At 40.3% G+C, this 27,911-nt stretch overlaps 2 protein-coding genes and 1 long non-coding RNA gene across 5 annotated transcripts in view; 2 read left to right on the forward strand and 1 right to left on the reverse strand.

The window, feature by feature from the left end:
- The window catches only part of LOC145445089 (P-selectin-like), a 35,347-nt gene extending 27,869 nt beyond the window's left edge, over positions 1-7,478 (forward strand). Inside the window, exons 16-17 of the mRNA XM_080323215.1 lie at positions 4,195-4,352; positions 7,189-7,478. Of these exons, the coding sequence (XP_080179341.1) occupies positions 4,195-4,352; positions 7,189-7,422 (392 nt within the window). The 3' untranslated portion in view covers positions 7,423-7,478. The remainder of the gene's footprint in view (positions 1-4,194; positions 4,353-7,188) is intronic.
- Positions 7,479-7,534: 56 nt separating this feature from the next.
- LOC145445122 (uncharacterized) lies at positions 7,535-15,182 on the reverse strand. The gene is made up of 2 exons (XR_013916891.1): positions 15,048-15,182; positions 7,535-10,950 (listed from the first exon to the last, which is right to left on the reverse strand). It is a non-coding gene; the product is annotated as an uncharacterized LOC145445122 (long non-coding RNA).
- Positions 15,183-15,903: 721 nt separating this feature from the next.
- The window catches only part of LOC145445087 (P-selectin-like), a 62,678-nt gene continuing 50,670 nt past the window's right edge, over positions 15,904-27,911 (forward strand). For all 3 annotated transcript variants that reach the window (XR_013916883.1, XM_080323209.1, XM_080323210.1), the window contains exons 1-7: positions 15,904-16,033; positions 16,101-16,192; positions 16,269-16,370; positions 16,901-17,012; positions 20,400-20,501; positions 24,221-24,307; positions 25,673-25,807. Coding sequence is in view for 2 of the 3 variants with exons in the window: in XM_080323209.1 (XP_080179335.1) it covers positions 15,904-16,033; positions 16,101-16,192; positions 16,269-16,370; positions 16,901-17,012; positions 20,400-20,501; positions 24,221-24,307; positions 25,673-25,807 (760 nt within the window). In the remaining variant the exon portion in view is untranslated. The remainder of the gene's footprint in view (positions 16,034-16,100; positions 16,193-16,268; positions 16,371-16,900; positions 17,013-20,399; positions 20,502-24,220; positions 24,308-25,672; positions 25,808-27,911) is intronic.

Here is a 27,911-nt window from a genome sequence, read left to right on the forward strand (position 1 = left end):
CGGCAGGAAATTTCCTTTTCCTCGAAACAATTATTGCCTCGGTCTTTTTGGTATTTAGACGGAGTCCTCATTTCTTGCACCATGATTCTATTTCGGTCAGTGACTCTTGGATCGCGGTTCTTATTTTATCAAAACTGAGGTCAGATTCCCAGATGCAGACATCATCTGCAAATACGTTTATATTAGTTTTAATCGTTTCGGGGAGATCGTCCATCATTACGGTATACTGTAACGGACTTAACACGCTTCCCTGAGGGATGCCGTTTTCAATTTTGTGACTGTCCGACAACTTATTTCCTACTCTGACCTGAAATGTGCGGTTATGTAAGAAGCTGTGAAGCCATCGCAGGAGTTTTCCAGATAAGCCCATTTTTTGCAGTTTGATTAATATTCCGTCCCTCCAAACACGATCATAGGCCTTTTCGATGTCCAGGAATACACAGATTGCGGATCTTTGATTTCCCAAGGCCTTGTATAGATCATCATGTAACGCCATCACACTATCTTTAGTTGACCTGCCATTGCGAAATGCACTTTGAGATGGGTGGAGGAGTTTTCGGTTTTCAAGCCACCAATATAGCCTTTTGCTGATTAGCCGTTCCATTATATTGCACAGATTGCTGGTAAGAGCGATTGGTCTGTAACTCCTTATTGAATTTAGAATTTGGCCGTTCTTCGGGATAGGTACGATGATGGAGTGATGCCATGCAGATGGGCACTGAGCTGTCTTCCACACCTCGTTAATGGATCGTAATAGACCAGTGGTTCCCAACGTGGGCGATATCGCCCCCCAGGGGGCGATTTGGCGGTCTAGGGGGGCGAAAATGACGACGGGGGCGACAGGGGGGCGAAAATGGACAAAGGGGGCGACGGGGGGCGAAAACAGCGAAGGGGGCGATAGGGGGGCGATGACGCGTGAAAACGGCTGACCTTTTTTTTTTTTCAGTCAACCCACGGAAATTTAGTTACAAAAGTGTGTCAAATTAGACATCGAGCCGAAAATTTCCCGCCGGTGATTGCAATTTGCATCCCCAATTTTCGGTACACAAAATTTGGGGGGCGATGATCGGTGTTGACCTTGAAAAGGGGGCGATGGGTCGAAAAAGGTTGGGAACCACTGTAATAGACGGTCTAGACAGGAGGGTGGTGAATTCATTATCATTTGATAGCATATTCTGTCGTGGCCGGGAGCTGTATTCTTCCGAGGCTTTCATGTTTGCATAAGTTCCGAAGTACTGAATTCTATGTTTATTCCTGTGGTGTCATCTTGCATTTCGCATAAGCGTTGATGCATTGCTTGCTTCATAGCATTGCGTCTATGTCGGAATTCTGGTTGAAGGCTATCATCACTACTGACACTCGCAAAGTAGGATGCCAGTGCATTTGCTTTATCCTGCTCTGTTGTGTGCACTTGGTCGTCGACTTTGAGGGAGGTAATACGACTCCAGGTGCGACTTCCGCTCATGGATTTGACTACGTGCCAAACACGCGCCAAGCGTGAATTTTCAGTGAGGGAGCTGCAAAAGGTTTCCCAGTATTGCTTTTTGGCGGCGAGAATAGTTTTCTTTGCTTGTGCGCGTCGACGTTTGAAGCGATGGCTGGTGTTACGCCGGTAGCTGGCAGAGGTGAGCTTGTACAACAATCTATATGAATACCGCATATCTTGCTTTCAGGTCTGCTCTAAATCCCAGAATTTCCAATTTTTCCCGTGCAATTCTGAATCTATATCAAACCCCCATACTCTGAATACAGACACTTTAAAATCTAGCACCATCATGATAAATATTTGGCATCATATTTAAAAATTCAAATCGTATTGAAACCAAGGGAAGATGGTAAAAATCTGTAAACAATATATGATATAAGCCAATTTATGATATAAGCTAGCATAGCATTCTGTATTTCGCTCACCATGTTCAGAAATATAGTTGATGATTAACCGCAAATTCGTCAAATTAAAGCATGGACTCAAATCGGTATTCCCTGACGTGAACTTGTGGATTTCGAAAATGCTCATTTCTAAGGCACATTCGATGCGAAATGTAAGAAATCGGCGGAAGAGGGAATTGCGATGTAACTATATCGTACATTATTTCATATTTCATTTCATTATTACATATTTTCAGGTATCCGTAACCTCAATCGTATCTTCTTTTCGTATAGTTTATTCGCGGCGTGCCATGTTTACACTTGGCAGTATCTCCAGTAGACCCTAAATTTCTCTTCAATATTAAATCAACCAAACTGACATTAGCCAAGGAAAAATATCGGATGTAATAATGTTGCTGTAACTGCTCCATTGTTGCTAATTTGGTGACGAAACACAATGATGTCGGGCTGATATGTTTAAGAACCCGGCACTGGTCCGCTGTGCTAGAAATATGAACTGCTATTGGAACGAGGAATGTTAAACATTGTAGAAAATGGCACTCCAGATATCTTCGAAAAACCGTGGTGATAAGCGGTACGTTTACAAACAGCAAAATAGGACAAATACATTAAGACTTCGACAATGTTGTTCGATAAACTGACTTTTTTGTTAAATAGGTGATTAGAAGTTTTCCATTTAATCGCTCACTTCGTCAGGCCGGATTTACGCTTGAATTCGCCATGAAATACCAAACTACAATTCACACTCAGCATAGCGTAATCTGGCACAAATACCTAATATTATCTAACTCAGTAACGAAGTGACTACGCCCAATCATCCGTTTTGTCACGATGATGAATGCAGATTGCACGTTGCCAATCCCATCCCATCCTTTGATGATGACTACAACTAATTGCATACCCATCTGCCACATTCAAGCGGTCCGCATCATACGTGTGGCCTTGAATGCGACTCTGAATGATACTAAATAGGGATGGTGTGAACGTGAGGTTCACGTTCGCGTTCTGTGTGTGAACCTCACTCAGAAGGTATTAAGAGGCTCACGTTCACAAACGAACCTTGGTAGGTTCTTCAATGTGAACCTTTTTAATATATTGCAATTTTTCACGTCATTATAACATTATTGGTTGAAATTCTTTTCATTTCAAGTTCGGGCCACTCTATGCATGGCGCTGGCAGCATAAAAAAATCAACAGGCAATGAGCATGCACTTTGCCAATTTCTAAAATCTTACATGCTTGATTGCAAAAGTTTGCCCGAAATATTCAGCTTTCGGTTTGTGAATATTTAGTGTCGCTCTGCTGTGAGCTTGACCCGCAATCACAGAACATCATAAACGAAATACAATACATGTAGGAAGGTAGTAAGTGAGTGCTGCTTATTCAACCAATCAGTGAAATTGATATTTAAAAAAAACATCGTTGTCTAATTTAAAAAAATCTAGCAGGCTTACGGGATCCACGGGATTAATATGTTTATTGTATCATAAAACCAAATCCGTGCGATTGTGGTGTTGGCTACACTGTATTACTTGTTTATAGGTTAATATCGGTAGCAAGCATAGAAACCCACTCTACACTTTGCTCAATATCTGCCGAATACATTGTCCAGTCTGGCCTAGACCGTTAAGGCGTCAGCTTATGTTCCCTTGCAAATACTCGTCGAAATTGTCGGCAAAGCGACAAAAGATATTGATTTTATGCGATCATTATAGCATTTGATTGCTCAAGTTGATACATTTGGTGACGTTTAAAAAGTCAGCATGTACTTCAGAATTGTGTCATAACGTGGCCTGAGTCGTCGTTTGTACATTAATCTATCACTTCACTGAAATATAGGGTTGGAATTAGCAATATGACGTCACGTGACGTCATGAGGTTCACGTTTGCGTTCACACGAACCTGAACCATTATACGGGTTCGCTGCATCCATAATAGTAAATAAGTTAAACAACTCAATTTTTGTGAAAATGCTGCATATACCAACGAATATATGCCGATGTACGCATGTCGACATCACATTCGCGATGACATAGCAGTTGGTACACAACCGATATGTTTTGCGAATACAAACCTGATTCATATTCAGCTTTAAATTATGGCGCAAAAATATATGTTTGACATAGAATTGCCTAAACCTCACCACCTAAAAACCAATGTAGACGATTTTAAAACAGTTATTATAGCCCAATCAACGACTTTAACGCCCATATAGCGGTAGTATATATGAAAATGTGACAAACTGTCCCTTACATCTGTTGCCTGCGAGGGAATAGATATAATCATTTGGTTGATGATTTACAGAATCCAACTCTGGAAAAGCATTGCAATACACATTGGATACTATATTCGGATTCCACGATTACCGTGTACCTGTGATATTCCTACTAACGACGAGGGCACCCAGTGATTTGGCGGTAGCACGTGAATCCACAAGGTCACTTCTAGAGAAAAGAATACACGTAAGATTTATATTCATGTTGCACCAAGTGGTTGGTTTTGGGTAGTAAACCATGTCAGGGGTCAGGCGCGTCTCTCAACTTACCACAAATCAACCATTTGAAGTGTTGGTTGATATATAGTCTCAGTCCGATCAAGCCTATTCACTGTCACGGTATACTGAGTCATGGTGAGTAGGAATGCGGAGTCCATTTTTCTGGGCTCATATTTTAACCACACCTAAGACATGTTCGAGGGTTGCTTTTATTTTCGAAAATCAAGCCGTATTGTGATTTCAGATTCCTGATTGATCCGACTCTACATCTCGCTGAGTTAGTAGCCTACTTCATTGTCACTAATGCGATAATTTAACCCATTTATCGCCAACTGATTTGTGACGGTAATTTTCGTCCGTGCTGCACCAGTCCAATAAGGTGATAAGCGCATCGTGGTACCCTTTTCATCCGTTAATTATAATAGTATAATTAATATCACATTGATTTATTATGGAGAGTCGGGAGTACCATAGTTCATTTTCGGAGCACAATTGCAATTAGACCACTGGTCGGTAACGTGGCCATATATTTTCGATTTCAACTCCCAAATAGCCATACATGTCAATCAATTGTTACGTCATAATTGCAAATTCGTACCGTCATTGTAGTACTTTGAACTCACTACATGGGATTCGTCGTGGGCGCCATATTTTCTCTGTAAAAACTCGAAGGATACTAATTATTCTGTGATAACGCAATTCAACGTAAATAGCTCAGAATTTATAATACCTGGTATTAATCTAATATAATTGTAACACTGATTCCAAAAATCCCAATATTGATCGACGTCTCAATCCTCATTCGGCGGCAACATAGATGTTGCACTGTACGCCTACAATATTAACGGCAGTACTAGAAAGCTACTTCACAATCAAGAACGTAGATAGCTATTGCTAGCCGAGCCCTTTAGCCCTGGATATGCCACAGTCTTGACCTCTCAAATACATGTGTATGCTGCCGCGAGAATATTTATTCTGTTCGTTATGAAATTTACTACCAAGTTACTGCAATATCGATAAAATTGAGTACAAAATTGAAAATATGTCAAAGAGCCATATCTTATACCCAAAAGAGCCATATTAGGCTCGCGATCTATAGGTTCCCGACCACTGGATTAGACCATGGGAATTGTTAAGGACATTATTGGCTCTCCGGTAGAAATTATTGAATAATAACTTTCTAGCCCAAATCATCCAAGTATCCATGCCGACGGCTAAGATATCGAATCTAGATCCTGAGTCGCCTTTTAATTCGGTAACATACTAACCTTTTGTTATGTAGGCTCTTAGTAGCAATTTATTCGTGAATGAAATTGGATATAGTCCAATAAAGATACAATCAAATAAAAGCTATTCGAATTAATCGAGTTCGATCCAACGTGACACACTCTTACTGATGACGGACTGCAGTCCGCAGTGGTCGCAATCCATAGTTTTATTTCGGTATACTCATACGCACAACTTTTAATTATTAAATCATGTTCAGTCATACCTATTATCCGCGCATTATATATGTATATATCAACTAGGGTTACCACACTTTTCCAAAATTTTCACATTTACAATACTGGAGTGAAATCCGGAAAAAACTTTGTGGTAGGTTGACTGAAAAAAAGGTCAACTTTCCGGCTCAACTCCCGAAAAAACCGCCGCAACGTTATTACTTCAGTACTGACTTCCTATATCTCAGTCGAATTTTCACCTATATTTACCCAAAATTTTCAAAACAAGGACATTTGGGCGTCCTCCGAGGACACTTTAAAAAAGTCAAGAAAGAGGACAAATCCTCTTAAAAGAGGGCGTATGGTGATCCTAATATAAACTTCTCGCACTATGCTTGTTATCTGTATTGCTGTTTCACATTCCTTAGTGTTAAACACGGTCCGTAGTTAGTTTCACCAGGCCCATACGTGATCCCTTATCCAATATACCGACTTATAGCGTGGCTCACTATTGCTCTATGCCAGTGGTCGGGAACCTATGGCTCGCGAGCCATATATGGCTCTTTTGGGTATAAGATATGGCTCTTTGACATATTTTTAATTTTGTTCTTAATTTTTTCGATATTGCAGCAACTTGTTAGTAAATTTTCTTAACGGCCAGAAAATTTATTCTCGTGGCTGTATAAACATGCGTTTGAAAGGTTAAGGCAGTGGTGTATCCAGGGTCAATAGGGCTCGGGCCCCTTTACAAAATTCCAATTACATGACATTCCAATTACAAATCCAAATTACAAACAACGCTTCGCTATCCACGTCCAAATTGATAAATAGCTTTCTAGTAGTGCCGTTAAAGTGTAGGCGTGTAATGCAACGTTCATGTTACCGCCGAATTGAGAAGTCGAATAATATTTAGATTTTCGGAATCAGTGCTATAGTTACATTAGATTAAAATCAGTTAATATAATTTCTGAGCTATTTACGATGAATTGCGCTATCACAGGATGATTAGTAGCCTACGAGTTTTTACAGAGAAAATATGGATCCCACGACGAATCCCGTGTAGTGAGTTCGAATTATACTACCATGACGTCACGAAGTTTCAATAGTGACGTAACACTTGATTGACATATATGGCTCGTTAGGAGTTAAAACGGAAAATATAGGGCTAACATGGCTCTTCAGACGAAAAAGGTTCCCGACCACTGTCTATGCACTTTTTCAACACTCTCTGTAAGCCGTGAGAAGGAAATGAGCACCAACAGTACATTAGTGGGGTGGTTTTGCAGCGTACCTCGGCACAACTTGCCACCCAGCCCTTCCTCGTTCATTAAGCACTGGAATCAGATGAACCGTTATTTTCAGCTAAGAATTTTGCCTATCACTGAACCGCTAGCGGCAAGCTCGACTGCGGCGAATATGCGCATCTTCCAAGAATTGGCATCCGGAGGCGGTTTCGTGCTGGAGAATACCGGGGATGAGGAGGGTGGCGTTCCGGAATTCTTTTACGCCTCCGCGGAAAATGACATGGTGCTGGCGACGCAGAATTTCTGCCGCAGCAGAACCGAGGATATAGATGCCTGTCAGTTTGCCCCATAGATCGAGCCGCTATTAAATTAATAAATATAAGTTTATGGTCGCGTGACTGAACACTATTATCGTCTCAGTATCCTGTACGCCAGTTAAAACGTAGGATGCAAAATTCTGATAATAATTGCCAACGGAAAAAGCCCGGAATGTATTTGACGGACCACGAAACAGCAATGTTGGCAGACAGCAGGTGCGGAGCAATGATTCTAACACCATAATAATTACACTCAATCGCAGCGTATAGGAACCCCAACTCTTGTATTATAACGGGGTTGTAGTTTTTGTATTAATGACATAACAGCTATGAATGAGGAAGATTCGCCTGGTGTAAATGACCATAGTAGTCGACAAACACCATCAATACCATAAACAACAACATGACAACTACAGCTAATTTGCGCCATTCCTGAGCTTTCAGTACGGTTCAATCTCGCAAGTGGATGCTTATTATTACATATCGCTTCATCTCGTCAGCTTTACGTATGAGGTCATATTGTACAGCTGCAGTATCTGAGCGACAGTTTACCAGATATACTGAAGAACTACATTCAGGGTAGTAACAGCCACTCCCCAAACCCCTAAGCTCGGAAGCCATTCGAATTTCTTTTCGTAAAACATAAAAATACCATGTAGGCATATTTACGTTTTACCGCCCCTCAGTAAAACACGTTCTTTGTTATGATATAAAGGAAGGTTCTCTATGTGTAGAGTGGTCATTGGGACGCTCTAGTGCAGTATAGTTCCCTGGCCTTGAAGCTATCGCCCAGTTGGACAGCGTCATGAATTCTCATCATACTCATTGGGTTTCAATTTGGATAAGAATCACAATTCGCCGCGTTCACATAATGTCAAGTTGATTTCTGTTATTAGCCATAAGCTTTCTTGCGGCACTGAAACGTGAAAACACGCTCTACCAAATCCGATTTGAGACACCCGACGAGGGAAATGTCATCCCGATTCACAACCTGAGGATATTTTACTTTCATTTGTTTCTGTAGATTGGTAGGATATATTAAAGTTTGGTGTAAGCTAAAATTTTGTTATTACAAATTTTACAATAACATCAGGTATGCTAGCGTGACAGCTGTCAAGCTCATGCAACCTTGCGAAATTGAAAAAAAAAAACGAACTTCTAGCTAAATTTCGCTGATACCTCAGGAGCTTTCTACTGAAGTCAGACATTGCCGTTTTCACCTTGATCAAATTTACCTAATTTTCCGGAATGGATAAATTGGACTAATTAAATTTGGAGAATATGTCTGTGAAGTATGTGATCTCGTTTCTCGCAACAGCAACGTCATGCGTAAAGCCGGGGTCGATGCTCTGGATCGACCGCAGACTGTCTTGACTTCATCGATTCTGCGGTTTATTACATTGCGAATGCTTTGTTAATCAATTCTTTTAATGGTACGGTGTTTTTCGCTGTAAACCCATACCTCCCGCATACGCTCGCAGCATTCCTACCCTGCAATTTTATAGCCTGCGCTTCTCAATCGCCTATTTTGTGACCAGTGCCTGCTTCACGCTCGCCAACGTACCCGAACTGGCTGGCGATCACTTTAGGAATCACTGCTCCAGAGTTACCAAAGACGCCGTGTGTAATAATAATTTGCGGTTTCGACAGATCATCCTGTGGGATGGTAGGCGCTTGTGTGGATGACAAGATTGTTGCGGGTGGGTGCGGATGAAGATTACGATATTCAACTCTTTGTTTTGACGTGGAATAATTCAAATAAACTTCATATGATACTATTTACAGTGACTCCATAAATTTTGTCGCTGCAACCCGTTTGTACTTATTGAAATGACGACGCACCACGAATCATAACTTTTACAATAACTTTGTCACGCACCAACCGGAGTGAATTAATATTGTCACCAGCTATTGCGCAATTCTCGGTCATTTACATTGTACATTCTCGGTCGTGTCTATATCGGTAATAATATCTAGGCAATATTCTCGGTATTAGTATGCAACCGCGGCATCGTTGTTCCAAATGGAATTATTGTGCCGCAATGGTAAACTTCTTCACAATGCAAAATTCGGGGATGAGAGAGAGAGAGAGAGAATCCTTACTTTCCATCCAACCGAAATGCATAACAAGCAGCAACAATGGTGGTACAAAAATACGCATGCACAATATTCGGTATCAGCAATGATCGATACGACCTTGGAGGTAAACTGCCTGGTCTGATTACACCGGCATCAAGGAGGTATACTTGTATCTACACAGTCGGGTTGATTGGAGAGGTCTAGGGCCATGAGCAGAATAACATTTGTATTTTCGTAATCAGTACTGCGGAAGCTTTCGATTGATACCAGTTATATCAAATATCGCGCTCGACAAATCAGTCTGAATATTTTCGTAAATTGCCGTTGGTCAAATGGTGGGAATGCGGTAGCTCAAACGCAGTAAGCGCAATTTGGTTGTGTTTACTATGATTTAACGGTCTAATAAATGGGTGAAGGGAAGGTTCATAATATTCCATTACAGTCATATAGCAGGCTATTTCCCACGGTTCGTAGATCGACATCATTCAAGAAAAAATCAACTTTACACTTAACAAAATTCCAAAGATACACAGGTCCGTATAAACTAACAAGAAAAAAACTTTGATAATCACCACCTTCACCTAAATGTTGACTGCGCAAGTGCCGAAGATACGCAACGCGAAATCATGACGCCACTTCCCAAAAGCAGATAGACTTGAGCTAATTGGGATGATGTCTTCGCTCCCTCGTTTTGATTCCAATTCGTTTGCTATCGTGTGTATTTGTAAATCAACTTATGGTGATACTTGTTATTAGATTATACTCGTGCCATATCATTGTGACGCGTAAATCCCGTAATACAGAGCGGTGTTGGCCTAAATATAATTGCTAGCGAATACAAGGCAGGGACTCTTTTATCAGACATACAGTAAATGAAAATAGTGTATGCCACTGATTTTCTTCATAGCGCGTATGGTCCAAATCAGGTTTGCACACCTATTTGGCTTGGTTAAAATTGTGACGAGTACGACCTTTTGAAGAAGTAGTATTACGCGTTCATTTCCCTTACTGTATACGTGATTGTAAATTATATTTCCCATTTCACGTATTTCGTGCCGGTAGCTCTAAATAAGGGATGCGGGTAAATCTCTTCTAGTTGATAAACGATTATTATGAACGTACTCTTGAAAGCTGTATTTCACATTCATGGGTTTGTCAGTTCAACTGCGCAGCAACTTTGTATCTGAGCTCGCCTACGTTTATTTCGACTCTTTTTCCGGCTTTTAAGTCGGAAACCCACGATGTCAGATCACCAACAATTACATACAAAGTTTCCCGTTCTTCTTGCACTTAGCACTGCTGCAGGCTGTCCTTGGAACTATAGGCCGCACAAGTTGTTAGTTGGAATTGTTATCGACATCGCGACATCCCATCTCTTGTTTGTGGAGGCTACGGCTGCTTGAGATTCACCATTAACCGTTCGGTGACTCATCAATAGGCTTTCAATCGTCGAGAACGATTCCAACGTAAAATCGATCAGTAACCTTGAAAAGGGAACATGATACGTTTTACGAAAGTATATAGTTCTTAGTAGTTCACGATATGAAGCTCAGTACCTGCTAAGCTTTTTTGGTTTTAGACCTCGTAAGCCCCGCCGTCGCTCATTGTAAACTAATTGTGAATAAATGTTTGAGCAGCCATGTCTTGTGGCAGTATATGCATTATATCGTATGGTATTAATAAATTGTTGCTCCACTCATAATACAGAGTTAAGATTCGAATATTCACTTTACGGCAAACAATCAAGTAGAATACATTAAAGCAACTGTTGAATACACTACAAAAAGTACCGATGCAGCGAATATTACTTGCAATATAAATTTATATAACTTTTGTATGGATCTCCTCTAATCATTCTCAAACTTTTTAGACAACGGCCCCAGACTAACCAGCCAGGTACCAAATTTACTCTACTCCATTATCCCCGACGAAAAGTTTGTACTGTATATTGTAAACACGAACTACGTGGACGCTCATGGCCTTTTGAGGACGACCCAGCATGAATTTATTTGTTGGTAGTAACGCTACACTAAAATCAGTCTTCTTTTAGTGTAGCTGCAATAGCCTACTAACAAGGACATGCATGCTGCAACATGTGATTCAATATGTCAATGAAATACGGTGCGTTGTTTATTGTATATGAATACTGAAGTTAATGAATCTGTAGCTAGAACAGTGGTTTACAACGTGGGCGATTTGGCGGTCTAGGGGTCGAAATGACAAAGGCGGCGGAAAATCGTCATGGCCCATCTGTGCGTCGTATACTCATGTTATGTTGGCTACTGGGAACACCGTTTTGTGCGGCCCGCGAAAGACTCAAGAAACGTAAAAATATTGATAAAATGCGTACTAAAAATCAAATTACTGCGGGCACTTGATTAAACTTTGTCTTATTACATTTCAACATGATAGTGATGAATTATATTCTTGCCACTGTTACCTCTAAACTGCTCGGTGCTGACACGGTCTCTGCGCACAGAAAATCTAAGCTGCGCACAAAAAAGCCGAAGCGATAACCACTAACGCACTGTTGTCCAAGGGACTGCACAGTGAGTTGGTGAGTGAGCGCATACTCGTGAAAAATTAGAGGGAATATTGATCCTAACATAGTCTTTTTTATTTCATTGATGGCGCGATAGCCCGACCTCGAGGCTCGTGCATTTTGAAATGTTTCAATTGATAAACATCACAAAATGAAACTTAAATGACTTAATTTGGACCACGAGTATGATTTTAGATTTAGTGCTGTACCGGAGTTAAACCATCAGCAAATCTATGAACAGATCGCTGCTCACAGACTCAAATTTACATCCAGTTTAAAGAATAGGGACAACCGTCTTTCGTCCCTAATTTTGACCAGCTTATAAATTCTCGTCAATGTTTGTGACGCGTGTACGTTATCATCAAATCAATGTTTGTTTGTTTTTAAATATATAAATACATATTTATTTCTATTTCGTCGGTCGCAAATAGCAATATTGAATTTTGGCTTAGTATGCCATTATTATATAGTGCGTTCCGCGAATAGATTCAAATCTTAAATGCGGCCCGCGAGCTAAAAAGTTTGCCCACCCCTGAGTTAGAGACACGGATAGGCATGTTGCGTCCATGAAACGTTTTCGACTGTTCGGTATGTGAATACTGTACAATCGGTTAGAATCACGACTATACACTGCTGCCCGGCGCTGACTGTACCACATGACCGCTATATTTACTGCATCATCATTTTGCAATACCATAACCCTTTCTTCCCAATTCGAATTGAAATGTTGGAATTGCACTGGCATCTATGCCTTGCGGCGGGTATTGTTTGTTTTTGGGGTATTCATGGTGTTTGTCGACTACTATAGTCATTTACACCAGGCCGATATTCTTCTTATTTCCCGTAACTGCCGACTTATAGCACGGCCCACCTCTAGGCTTTTTGTAAGACACCGCTGACGCGGATGAGGTGGCGAGGAGGAGCCTAGGTAAACCCCCAACACAGGTATCGGAATTCGGAAGTCGACCTCGGTCGGACTCGAACCCGCACCCATTGGTATCTTGTATAGATGGCACTAACGGAACTATGATTGGAGATTATAAGTGAATTTACCCAAATCTTTCTGGCACGCAACAGTCTTGGGATGACTCGAATCATTACTTGACTCGAGTCACATTTTTCATATGACTTGACTTGACTTGACTCGGCGTTTCAAAACTGTGAATTGACTCGTGACTCGGAGCAAAACTAACGACTCAATTTCAAGTCATCAAGTAATCGGTGTCGATAAAAATCGCTGTATCTTTCATATGTTCGGATTGTTCTCGATACGCTGGTGTGATCTGTGGGAGCGACCAACTTCATTCATTCAATGATTTTGCGTTTTACTGAACCTCCATTGTTTTATCACATATAAATTGACCACAAACGAAGTGATTGGAGCTTACAGCGTGCATTGTCGTAGTAGTAGTCGTAGTCGTACCAGTAGGAAAACAATATAATAGCAAAGGATTTATCACTGTTCTATAGACTGGTCATTGGTACCAAACCTCTTGTATGATTTATACCGAATTCGTATATACTTTAGATTATTATTCGTCAATCTTTGGTTCACGCCTAAATTGTATCCCATCGATACGTAATTGGGTATAGTACATCATATCAATTCGTTTCAACTATCTGAAGTTTAGTATTATATTCTCTATTTTCACGGAAGATTATAGACGGAAGGTATAAAGTTACTTAGGTAATAGGTAGTTTAGCAATTCTACGCGTGCGTGAGCTATACAACGCCTTTTGCATGTACTTCTATATTCGGTCCTCGCTGGCGAATGCAATGACTCAATAATCATACCTCGTAGTTCGAAAAGACATTGTGACTAGACTCGTGACTTGACTCGACTTGACTCGACTTGACTCGACTTGACTCGACTCGACTTGACTCGACTTGACTCGAGTCACTTTCAAAAATCGATTGACTTGACTTGACTCGAGTCAAAATGTGCAATGACTCGAGATGACTTGTGACTCGAAGGTAGTGCCTTGATCCCAACACTCGTACGCAATCAATAAAATTTTGAGTACGTCAAGGGTGAATGAACCAAATACAGACGTTCTTTATGAGTCCATATCCCAGTGGGTAAATGGGTTCTGTACGACAATTTGCGCCTTTTTTCCTCGAAAAGACACCACAACACTGGTATATATCTCATTATGGATTGGTGCATTTGGCTGCGGGACAGATGTGGAAAAAGGATACATCGGGAGGTTTCAATTACATAATCCACAACTCACGTTCCGATTGATTATATGATTGATTGCTCGATTGTCGCGTGGACAACTAAAAACATTGTATTGATATTTTGTATAGGCCGACAGGCACTCCCGTGATTAGAGTGTAGTTCGAATGTTATGATGACAAATCAGTCACACGTAACTACATAAGTCTTTGAAAAAGTACCAACACATGCATATGACGACTTTGCACATGAATTGAATATGTTTGTCGAAATTGTTGCAATCATCTGAAAAACATTTTCGCGCATAGCTAGAATTTCTGCAATTCACCATTGTTATATTTAGCCTACTCCGATATCTAGCTTTATGGACGGGTATTGTCATCAATTCGCGAATACCAAATAACGTCAGTATCTCCGAGAGTGTGAAACAAAGAAGCCTTCTACAGATGATATCAGAAATCACACCGCCAGAAATATTTTTAACGCCATCGTTCTAGTTGATCAACAATCTTATCCAGACTAAATAATCAACAACTTGACGAAATGACCCAAGGCCACATCAATTCACGAGACCACTCAATATTACGAGAGCTATCGGAGCGGTCCATATTATAAAGGCAGGGAATTTGAAACGACTAGTATATCAGTTTGCATGTCAGCGACAATATGTATTACATAGCTTGGAAAATGACAGGCTAATGGGCACACTGTTTGTGAGAAATCCCGCACGATTTGCTGATGGGTGTTTGGAGTCTATTCATGATGTTTCCGACTACAGTGGTCATTTAAACTAGTCGGATATACTTTGTTATGATTCCGTTATCCACCGACTTACGGCGCCGCGCATTTCTAGACTTACGCGGATCAGATGCTTTGCTGATAGAAGTCAGCGACGACACCATTCGTAGTGGCAAGATTGTGTTGTGCTTTTTTCCGCAGCTGCAATGGCAAAGGTTTGCGAGTTCGAGTCTGACTCCAAGCCGAAGTAAAGATACATGAGACCAGTTTGTCGTGTAGACGTACTGCCGTCACCGGCCATAGCTTGATTCTATCTGTAATCTGAAACTGGCAGGCAACGGCTCGTAGTGCATACGTTTATGGTATTATAGCTTTCAATACAACATCCATTGTAGCAGTATATTTATTAAACTCGAAGACTTTTCGGGTGCCTCTTTTCAAGAGTTATCGGCACACTAAAGGGATTTAAACAGATTTAAAAGCAAAACCAAAAAGGCAAAGTATGACGCAACAATGAAAATCACAGACCATGAAATTCGCATCGTATCAATGGCAACAATAACAAACTACGAAGTATACGGACATACGGTACTATAGTAGCAGCACAATTTGTAAATAAACAATTACACGCACGGAACAACACGCACTAATGAGAAATTTGTAGGTTATAGAGGAAATCTTTCTGTCTGCATAAAATAGGTTTGCTCAACTGAATAATAGTAGACTCCAACACTTTTAAATGAAACACAGATCTACCACGCGCAATGACAGTGAACATATTGTCATCATAGTGCTGTGCACAGGCAAGGTTTTCGCTCAGATGCTGACCGATTGACGAAGCATATGCTTGGTAATCATCATAGCAGTCTGTTTTTGCAGCCAATTTGCACTGACGTGTGAGCTCCGTGGGATCATTTGCGCATGTTTTTGACCGAATCAATTTTGGGATATGCTGCTTAATTCGCTCAAACAATGGTATGGTATTTTATTCTTCACAGAAACGCCTATCAGCATATCGGTTAAATCAGGCCGTTTCTCGTTATTATAGCATGGGCAGAGCTGGTATTAACGGTGCCATAGTAGTGCTGCTTGTTACGTCGTCAATCGGTAAGTATGCCACGCGAGAGAATATAGATGGTATGCCGCAGAACCACTTACTTTTTTCACTCCGTAGCATTCGCTAGGAAATGCTGGCATTGCGAAAATGCGCGCAGCAACTGGCTATGCCTGACAGAAGGAAAACTAGAGTACTGCTTACCTAACCAGGTAGTTTGGATCTTACACACACTCGTGTGAAGACCAAAGTCGCTTATTGGATAACCGGTACAATTCCTTTATACAGCGATACTGTCAAAATGAAATCAGAGGTATTGCGGGTGGAAAATACTATGAAATCACAAAAAGATGTAAACAAACAAACGCTTGCGACAACAACAAAATGCAGGTATCTCATCTTCTATATTGCGGCAAGCATGGGCTGGCCAACACATTGCGCAATGCTTGCTATACGTGTTGCATAAATGCATGGATATTAATCCGACGTTGAAATGACTGATAACGCCCTGAGGCGGTAAACTAAGGAGCAGAACTAGTATTAATCGTAAGCGGTAAACTAAGGAGCAGAACTAGTATTAATCGTAAAGCCCCAGTCATTTAGGTCAACAACTCGAATCATAATTGTCAAATTCGATCTATAATCGTAGCATGTAGGAATAGAGCAAGAATCGGCCCAAGCACTAAAAATCCATGATTCGGATAATTCTTGAATCCTTAATTCGGAGTGCTGCATTAGCTTAACGGTACAGATCCATTATCAAATTATTTCTTGTTGCAATGTTGAAAATAAGTCTTCGCAACACAGCCAAGGAATCTGTGGGACAACTTAGAAATCATTCAACTATTACTATACCCACCGGTATATAAGGCAATATGGTGTAGGCTATCGTTAGGATCATAGATTATACTCTTGTCTAGAATACGACTGGGTACTATCCATATCAATGCGACACGTCAACCACTCACTCCGTGTGTCGATGTTGTTGCGGATTTGACAATTGCAACGGGCCGGAAGTGGCATGTGCTACAGGTATGTTACAAATATTAATATTGTTTCAGTGAAAAATGATGATAGCCGTTCAGTCAAATTATAAGGGAAAACAGGGAAACTCGTTAGAGTATATTTATCGAATGCCATGCTAATCCTACGAGTGATATAATAAAAGCATGTTGGAACAGGCATGGACAATGGACAACTGGCCAGTGGCCATGTCTCAAATCTAGCGTAACATATACAGGAGGTAGCATATCACATTAAAAAACATAGCGGGTAAATCAAGTGGAAGAGGTTAAAGATAATTGAGAAATAATTGTAATTTCAATAATGGAGTGCAATTATAATAAAACGGAGGACAACATCCCGTAATTACATGACTACTGTCGTACATCAAGAGACGCTTCGTAGTAAAGAATCCAACCAAAGTTCTGTATGCTTGAAAACTTCATACCATAAATTCGATAAGCGTCACTTTGCTAGATGGCGGATGTGCAGCATACTCTGAAGACGCACGCATAATCGAGAATAGTATTCTTTGCCTACCTATATTGTCTGCGTGCAGCACTTTAATACGCGGGTTAGATTACACACCAAACCAACTGATTTTAGTTCGAATAAAAAACTGAATCCAAACGGAGTAATAATGGGAGATATTATCTGATATCAAACAGTCAGATGACGTGTTAAAATGTACACGTGTTTAAGCGCAAGAATATGTAACCGGAGGTAATGCGAACTTTGAACTTATATACGTCAACGTTCGACATAAACTTGGTGACACCGTGATCACATCCTCGAAATGTCCACGACCAGTACGTAATGTTGAAAATGTACGTAACTGTATGTATACGCATTGACTGGGTTTACCGAGATTATTTTTGCAGAAAGTGACATTTCACTCGTCCGAATCTTATTATTTCAAAAAATGGGCGCCTCGATCGGGGAAATTAATAATAATCTTAATGCAAAAACACGCAAACTTTCAGAGAAATTCAAAATTATCATTTTCGTGTTAGAGAACCTTGAACGTCAACTGACTTACTACTCCTTCCCGTCTAACACCTAACTCACTGTACCAGTGGTGAATACCTGGAATCAAAGGTCAAGGTTGCAAAAATGAGAGTTATTTGTATTATTGTATATCGTCGTTACTGCGGGAATTGGGTTGGTCAATGACGTGAGGCTACAACAGTAAAAGAAAGTGTTATGTTCAACACTACATTGGTCATCAAAACTACACAATTCACACCACACCGTCTGTTCGCGAAGTCGATAATACCCTATAGCGCAGGGGCGGGCAACTTCTCCAGTCGGCGGGCCGAATATATGAAAATGAAGTACTTGGCTGGCCGAATTCCTAAATCCGTACAGTAATCGTGTATTTATACACCTATACAAGAAATAAATCGTATATAATGTGAACTTAAGTTGAAAGCATAGAGGTCAAAACAGCATTTAATGAATTTATTAACGTAATATACTTCAATAGCTGTTGAAGTAAATGAGTTCTGTGGTCGATCATATGGTTGTTGTCGACAAGTTCTTTGAAGTCTGGTTGCATGTCGGACGTAGACAGCCTACCCTTAGTAGAGACTGCACGTGAGCATCAGTTAGATTGGAACGCAACTTTGTCTGCTAATTTTCATGCTCGAAAATGGATGTAAACTCGAACAGAACAAGTAGTTTCATGACCATCTTTCTCCAGCCGGCACCACATTATCATGTAAGGCCGGAAGCTCTTTGCGGGTCGCTTAAAATCACTTCCCGGGCTGGATCCGGCCCGCGGGCCTTGTTGCCCGCCTCTGCTATAGCGCATTGTTTCACTGCACTGCGGTCGTCGGATTGTTCAGCCGACAATCGGCGAAGCATAATCATTTGTGCCTCACCTTGCATTTGTTTCATTGCGTTGTCAAACAAAGCCGAATATCACATTTATTGTCAATTTTGTGTGGATTCTGGTGCCCTGACACTATAATTTGGATTTTTAGAACCAGTGCGACAATAGCATTCTATAAATAATACCAGTCATTATAAAATATGAGCTCCGGTCGCTATTACAGGTGAGGCGTGACTCGTCTCTACCTCACCCCTCCTTTTGATATATTTTCTAGCAATAAATATCAAAATCGTGAAATTTCGGGTATAAATATGTTCAAAATTAACATCAGTGTTCAAATACCACATTAAAGATTTCGAATATATAAAAAAAATGACACAACTATACAAATATCGATGTTGTGGTGAACCAGGAACAACAAGCCTGTATATAGATCCTTATAGAGCAGACCTGGGAAAAGTGCGGCCCTCGGGTCGAATGCGGCCCGCGAAGCTATTCTGTGCGGCCCGCGAAAGATTGTGTGGAATTCAAAACATAAAACATGCTTTTTGAATGACTGAAACCATAGGCTGTATCAAGTGAGCAGGAAATTCGCTTATACTTTGAAGCCTGTTCCTTAATATGCCACTATTACGCTGCCTACGTACCTGGCAAGCGCAATCCAGATTCAAAATAAAGGCAATGTGGCAAAGTATGAGTAGCAATTAAATTCCTTTTAGTCCTTCTAGTTTTGCCAGGGATGTCGCCGAGATTAGGGATTTTAATTTAAGTGGGTTTTATGACAAAAACACTAAACATCCGTTCAAGGGAAGGCGAATTTCAGAAAAACAGCAAGCTTCGCTCAACATCAAGGCTATTTTAGCTGCACACTGCTCGAGGGCAGCGACCAGACGATAAGCTTTGTAGTATTGCATATACATTTCAGTGCAGTAGTTCTCGAACTGGGGGGGGGGGCGTGAAAGCACCTGAAGGGGGGCGCGAAGCCGCTGGTAATTGATTACCACCAGCTTATTCTAAATAGTTTTTTGTCCGACTTTTATATTTCAGAATTCTCTCATCAACAGCCATAACCTTCCATGCCATCAAACTATCCGTTGGGATTGCTGGCATTCCGGTTGCACTTTATAATATTCTGTGATATCATGATAAGGGGCGCGGAATTTTCCACTACCATAAAGGGAGTCGCGCCTGAAACTGTTTGAGAAACACTGTTTAGGGTCTTAATAGATGAACGTGAATAGGGGTTTAAAGAGAGTTAATAATGTATCGTGTTTACCTTTGTTTCGAACCATGACGGCAAATAGATATTGTTTAATTCACCGTCAGTTTCTCATTACCTAACATCAACACATTCACTGAGCATTATTTATCAAAAATGTAATTTGGAATTGAAATTAAAACACGCTAGAGAATGTAGCTAAAATTTCTCACTCGCCCCGCCAACTTATTTTTTACCTCTCATTTCGCCCGTGGAGGAAAATAATTGCCCACCCCTGCTATAGCGGTAGCAAGTGACATTTGTCATAGCATTTGTATAGCTCGTTTAAAGTTCAGATACTGTAGATGAGTACTTTCGTTTTCAGTGCCTCCCACCTGCGATGCCCCTCCTCGAGTTGCAAACGGAAGTGCTGTGTGTCCAAGACATCTGGCGATAGACTCATACTGCCACTTCAAATGCCAACCAGGTAATCACTTCATATTTTTAGAGCATTTTCTTCGCTCCCCGATCATTTAATCAAAATATCATCGTAAAGTTTTGCTTGATACTTCCTTCTTTCGTTTTCATGCTATAGTTTGATGATATAACTCCACAACCACCGCTCATGGAATGTTGTGAAACGAACCAAATATATGCATAGTGTATACTTACATTAGTCACAAAGGTACTAATGGTTTTCGACTTGTATGCGTTGACTTGTATGGCCATGAGAGGAATTTAGAAGGCAAGCTTCCTTTCATGTTTGATGATTCGCAGTGGACTGCATTTCACATTCCTAGACACAAATCCCTGTTTATTGCTACACCGAAAAGATAATCTAGAATCGTTGTGACATCACATTCGAGCGCCAATTATAAATTCCTCGCCAGCCCCGGTTTAACTATAACTAGGAATCAATACATAGACGTATATGCAGGATTGCCATACCGTCCTTATTTCTAAGATTTGTCCTTATTTTCAAAGGCCAGGTCTTAGAAAACTCAACTGTCCTTATTAAGAAATGTCCTTATTTTCGACTTGCGTCCTTATTTTGTCTTATTTTCAACAACTACGCAACTTCGATAGTTTTCCTCTGATATCCGTGTTGCATAATATTCTAAGATAATGATTTGCGTCGAGATACTATGACATCAGAAATAAAAAGAACTCCCGGCGTGTACACGCCATATGATTTGACTTCTAAGTTGTGAGATCATAGTGTCCTGAACGGTGCGGACATAGCGAGATTGGACGGCTCACTGCATTTGGGTTTACATCATACTTTTGATTTGGCCAAAGGCAATTTTACGGCCATTTTGACCGGCTTGCCGAGCGCTAGCTTCAATAATATGGGTAATATTGGAAAGCTGCTACTCTACGGATTACGAAAATATAAATTTTACTCTGTTCGTGGCCCTAGAACCCCAAAAATCATCCTTAAATTTTCCATTCTGACACAGCAATCCAGTCTGGCAAAACGAGAGTGCAGCTCAAGAGAAACATCCTGACAGCATGGTTACGTCACAGAGCCAAACCCCACCCCAATGCTACATTCGAGGTTGATTTTTTGGGGTGGGGTGTCCCAGGGCCAAGAACAGAATAAAATTTATATTTTCGCAATCAGTACAGCTCGCCATTGATAACCACGTTATTAAATTTAGCGCTCGGCAAGCCTGTCAAAATAGACGTAGGATTGAAATGACAGTCAAATCCCAGCTACCAGTAAAGGTAAACCTAGACCTCAGCTGTCGTGAGATCCATGAAGCACTTTCTATTAACAAGCAGTGGTTGGAGCAGATTGTTTCTGGCAAAAAAGTATTCCAATCATAGTAACAATATGGCATCATCTGTTGGGGGAGGCTGCCAATGCTAGCGGACTGAAACCACTGCATAAACAACAGTATCAGGTTCTCCGTATCATAGCCAGGGCCCCAAAAGGAACGGGATGTGTATCCAGCAAATCACTGCTCATAATATCCGGTCTCCTAAATATAAAAGATATGCGGAAACTAAAGATAGCCCAGTTGATGTATCAGTGCCACGGCCCCTAAAACTTCAGTAACTTTTTTACCTCGGTATCAAATATGCACGACACATGCGCGTCCACGTCGTCGAACTGCCATATGGTAGCCCAAAAAAAGATCATCGCTCTATCAAATATGCCGGACACAATTTGTAGAACCTCGGCTATCCGACCGTCATCGAGCATGTCCTGTCCACATTCAAGTCGAAATACAAATAATTTATATTGAATAAATCCTAGTCAACGCTCTAGTTTACCGGATCATGACCTGCCATATCGATCTCGCCTTCCGACACATGCCACTTTTTTGTCTGCCGTCCTTTTAGATTATCTTCTTTTACTTTACATTCAGTGTGCATGCCTCCTTTTTACATCGTCTAGGCCAGGTGGGGGTCTGATTTCGAAGACTACTCCAAGTCGTTTTGACACCTTCCTATCTTTCATTGTATCGCAGTCTCGTGGTGAATTGAGATGACGAAATTATTAGCAATAAGATGAATTGAATGTGATATGCCGAAGCTCGTATAAATACAAACAAAGTATGCACAAAAACGCTTTTTAATGCCAATCGAATTTTTCGACCGTCGTTATTTTTGGGTCCATGTCGATGGCAACCCTGCGTATATGGCTTCCATGGCTCTCTTCACTGGTGTAAAATCATTTTGTTGTGTAATTTGCTCGTCACAGTTCAGTTATGTAAGATTATAATTCGAAACACAACCACAACTTGGTATAAATTTCATTCTGTGACTGTGAGTTTATAACGGAAACATATATCAACACTCATTTATCACTTGTCCAATACATGCTTTAGGGATCAGAATCTCTAACAGTAAATAGCAATGAATTCACCGCTAAATAGTGGGATCAGATGAGAATTAATGACAGAACTGCTTATGGGCTTGTTTGCATCGATGCTGGTCTAATTCTTTGTGCTTATTACTATAAAGTTACTTTTAATATCTTCGATCTGGGTTAGGTATAATGGCTAGGGCTAATTTTTTTACCTAAAAAAAGGAAGACTTTGACCTAGAAAATGAAATTTTTTACATTTTTTGACCTTAAAAAACCTAATTTTGACCAAATTCTGACCTCACTTAGGCAAATTGGGTGTTTTCCCACATAATGCTCCTTACGAAGTAGTTTGACCTGAAAAATATTTTTGACTCAAAAACTGCCAAACTTTTACATGAAAATCTTTATTTTAACAAAATCTGGCCCAATGAAGAATTCCAGTGGTTACATCACGTATTATGGTAGTAGGAATAAATAAAATTTGTTGTAGTACAACAACGAAAGATACTTTCCCACACTCTCGGGTAGAAAGTGTCTGTCGCTACTAAGTAGGGTTACTATACGTCTGAAAATTCTGAAAAAGTGTCCTCTTTTCAGATTTCCAAAATATGTTAACCCTATTACTAAGTAGCTTGCCAAGAATGGAGAAAGAACGCTGGCTGACAACCGTGACACAGCGTTTTGCTTCATTCTGAATACTAACCAGTCTTCAGGATTTTACCTGACCACGACATAACATCGACCTCGCCCTCCGCCACATGTCACCTCATTTTGTCGCTTGCGTCTTATATATTCTCTGCATTACTTTTCATTCAGTGTGCATGCCTCTTCTTTACTTCGCCTAGGCCCTAGGCTAAGGTGAGTGTCTGATATTAAAGGCTAGTCCAGGTTGTTTCGACACCTTCCTTTTTTCATTTTGTCGCAGTCTTGTGATGTTTTGAAACGATGAAAATATTAATAAACCTGATTGATTGATTGATTCTGAGAAGGTGCGTCTACATCACAATTTTTCATCATGCGCTTCTTGATATAAGAACCATGCAATGCCCACGCAGTCTTGCTTCAGTTAGGATATTGCGGTACGTTGAACATAACACCATGTCAACCGATTTGTTTCATTTCAATGTTTATGCTTCACAATGAGCAGACATGTGGGCTGTATACAACGGTACGCCCTTGACTTTGTAAAATATTTTGACATTATTTGACGTAACGCTACAAATTTGACAAAATTTTAACTTTTTCTGGCATGTCAAAATCGCCCTAGCAATGACCTATAATTCGTTTTGATGTACCTTTACACCAAACTACAATAAAGATGACATTATATAGGGCTGTATAATTTTATATCCAAAATGCTATGTGGTAACAATTATTTATGAAAACAGGATACAAGCTTATTGGAAATCGAACAACTCAATGTGTTTCTGGTGGAAAAACTGCGCATTGGGATAAAGAGGCACCGACGTGCATACGTAAGTGAATATTTTGTGAAATCAAGACATGTCTTCTTTCTATTCCTAATATTCGAAAGTATTAGGAGACATGGAATAAAGCAAGTATTTGATTGATTGGTTGGATTAACATCAATTCACTGAGTAATATATAGTGTTGCACACAGGTTTTTTTGTACGACGCTCTGAACGTTTAGTTAGATATTTCCGCATCGGTGATTATTGTGGCAAGTTTTTGCAAGTTTTGCAGCTTTTTTACAGCTTCCTGGATCTTCCTAAATGCTCAGAATTTATATAGTATTACGCTGTTTGAATGAATTTTATAGTGCAACTGTTTGCAACTTTTTCTAGTTTTTACTGCAGATTTTACGAAGTATTGCGCAAAATGTAAAGTGATTTAAGAAACTATAAAACTATTTCTTGTATGCTTAACAAATACCTATGTGATCGATTGGCTGTATCTCAATGTTATCTATGATGAAACTCAACAACCCAAGCCAAGCACGACAGTGCCTTAACTATATTTAAATAGATCGCTGGAATGTATCACTATTGTTTAACTTTGAGACAATTTCCTACTTCACGGACGTTCATGCGAGACCGACGAAAACTACATTTTCACTGGGTCAATTTTTCAGGCTTCTGATTTTGGTTAAGTCGTCAACACTGAGTTTTGCTGCAATGCCTTGTAATTTTGTAATGCTATTTTTGGCGGTCTCGCGAGGCCGTTCGTGAAGACGGAAAGTACCAAATTTGACATATCTGCAAGAGCTGACCGCGAAATGCTGTCATGTACGTTTCAAACCTAGAGAACATATGCTTAATCGATTGAATAGCGATGAAAGAAACGGAAAAAGCTGACACCCTGCAAATCTTAAACTGTTGGATTATAATTATACAACGGAACTTTTCGAGTATCTCATGCCAAAGTAATTCAAAAATATATAAATGCAACTTTACACTGCAACGTTTGTCAAAATTAAGTGGAACTTTCTCGCGATTTTAGTGCAACAAAGACTCGCCCTATCGTAGTATAGAGATCCACATAATAGGCTTCGTGTACCACGCCTCTAAGGTAACTACCTATACGGGTAGAATAAATTCGTTTTTGTCGATTAGAATATGTGTGACAGCAGAATTTGGTACCAAAAAGTGCCGATGGACATATTTGTTCCCTACCCGATGACTCAGAAGAGGAAACACGCGTATTTTTACTTGCATTCGAAAACCGCTGACGTTGTTGTGCGATGATGGTATCTCGAGAAATTCCGGAAAATACATGTAACATTATGCAGATATTGCTATCGTTGAAAGGCAAACTGCTTTATCTAATAATCCTGTTTCATTCTGGAAAAGTTCAAGCGCGACTGTTTACTTCATTCGCAGGACAACCTTGCAGCGCACTGACGGCTCCAAACCGAGGATCAATGTCGTGCACTAACGAGTGGGAAATAGGCAGTGTGTGCTCATTCTCTTGCGATCCAGGCTTGAGTCTCATCGGACAAAGATTCCTTACATGCTGTAAGATACCTAGTACTGAAAAAGGTGTTCACCTGTTCACCTTCACTGAATAGAAGTGGCAGTGATAAGCTACTATTCAGGGGTTCATTACCTTTGCTTACCTGGCATACCCTCACGGGCTCACGCTACTCTGCAAATCTCCGGCGCACCACGCATTTTCGCTGGGTCTAATAAAAAATCTAACTGCATTTCTAATACATTACTGTAGATAGCCAGCCCACAAAATGAGCTGAGCAACGATATTAAATGGACGAAACTATTAAAACAGTGGTTCTGAATATCCATTCAATTTGCATGCATGTATCACGTATCCCTTCAGAGGAATATGAATCCACAATTATTACACGACTGTCTGTATGATTGGAAGCCGTAAAGAAGTCTATTACTACAAAAATATAAACTTTAGCCCAAAGTATTTCCAGCAGTTAGGCATTAATAGGGAATGCTATCTTTGCATTGAATATTCCTGGATATTGTCTTACTTAGTGGCGTTGCGAAAGTGACCCTGGTCTATAGCAATGCGTAACACTCAGTCAACACGATTTTTGCGGCAGGCATTATTTGGGTGATATTCGTAATTTGGGGCGCTGAATCCGAATCGGCAGCGTTACTATTTACTCTTTTTTTGCCTTTCTTCTGGCATAATATGTATGGTAATTACTTCTACTTTTTCGGATTGCCGACTTGCAAGACATACTCAAGTTGGTATGTTTTCAAACTACTTCTACTTGTAATTGAACCGTTTTTTGATTTCTGCTTATGACCCACTTGAATAGACGAATATATTGTGATCAAAAACCAGTGTGCATTTATTGACTGATCGCTCAAAATCTTTTTAAAGGTAATTAATGAATTTGGTCAATGATATTCGTACATGAATATATTACATAGATAAGCTGCTAAAGCTGATAGAAATGGTGTATTCGATAATTTAGGGCACCTATGAGCGGGGCTGTGGAGTCCGAGTCGGAGTCGTGGAAAAATACTGACTGGAGTCGGTGTCGGAGTTTGTGAAATGACCCTGACTCCGACTCCGACTCCAACTTCTTCATCATGGAAACAATTGCTTTCAAAGGATTTTTATGTACCATCAATCACTGTTATTAATAACAATACTGATTAGGGACGACCAACCCGTGGCCGGCAGGCCAAATGTGGCCCTCGAGAAGGTTTTGTTTGGCCTGCGAGATAATTCTCGAAATTAGTTATAACGTCTGGTAGAATTGCAAGGCCAATCAAAATTTGATTAGCCTGTGAGCGAAATTTGAAGATGACTGAAACATCAGTTTTGACGCATTATCGTAACCAGGGGCCAGTCACATTTATCGCATATCTTTGTATAGGACCATAAAGTAGAATATTTCGTAGAAAATTAATTTGACTTGAATTTATTCTCAGCACTTCGCATGATTTATTGTCACTCGATTTCTTGCATTTAGTACTCCTGAAAATTATAAATATTTAAAGAATTGAGTCTAACTATATTCGCAATTAGGAGATAACGTGTCGTCCAACATGCGACTTCGAGATCGTCGGCCACGAAACATTTGCACAAATGATAGAGGCATGTTCAAGTTCACCCAAACCGTCGATATTGCTATGTTTAAACGCCGAATAATCCTGTCCTTGCCGAATGAGCCCATGGTATACAGAGGCAACCCCAATATACGTAAGTAACATATTTATTGATATAATTCATTCACTACTTTTGGAAAAACTTCGCGCTTGGCGCGACTAGGACATGACTGCACACTGCACAGTTGCATGACGTAATTGTTATCAATTTTAAAGCGTAATAATATAAGTCTTGTTTTCAATGTTACCTAATTCGGTTCGTTCCTATCGGACGACTAAAAAAAGGTTATCAACATTCCAGTTGCCTGCGCAATGGTTCGTAAATCTCATATGGCCCTTTGGCCGAAAAGGTTGGCCACTCCTGATATAGATAAAATCGGACATTATTTGCAAATGACAATTCAGTTGCATAGAGCAAGAAAATTGCAATATGCATCTTCGAGACGCATTGGCAAATTGATGCAATTTTTGGAATTATACCATGATACTGCGACTGATAAAATACATCGCCTGATTTTGTAAAATTGTA

Source organism: Botryllus schlosseri, chromosome 8, assembly GCF_051294905.1.
Source record: "Botryllus schlosseri isolate E-star chromosome 8, Bs_hap1, whole genome shotgun sequence".
Classification (NCBI taxonomy): Eukaryota; Metazoa; Chordata; class Ascidiacea; order Stolidobranchia; family Styelidae; genus Botryllus; species Botryllus schlosseri.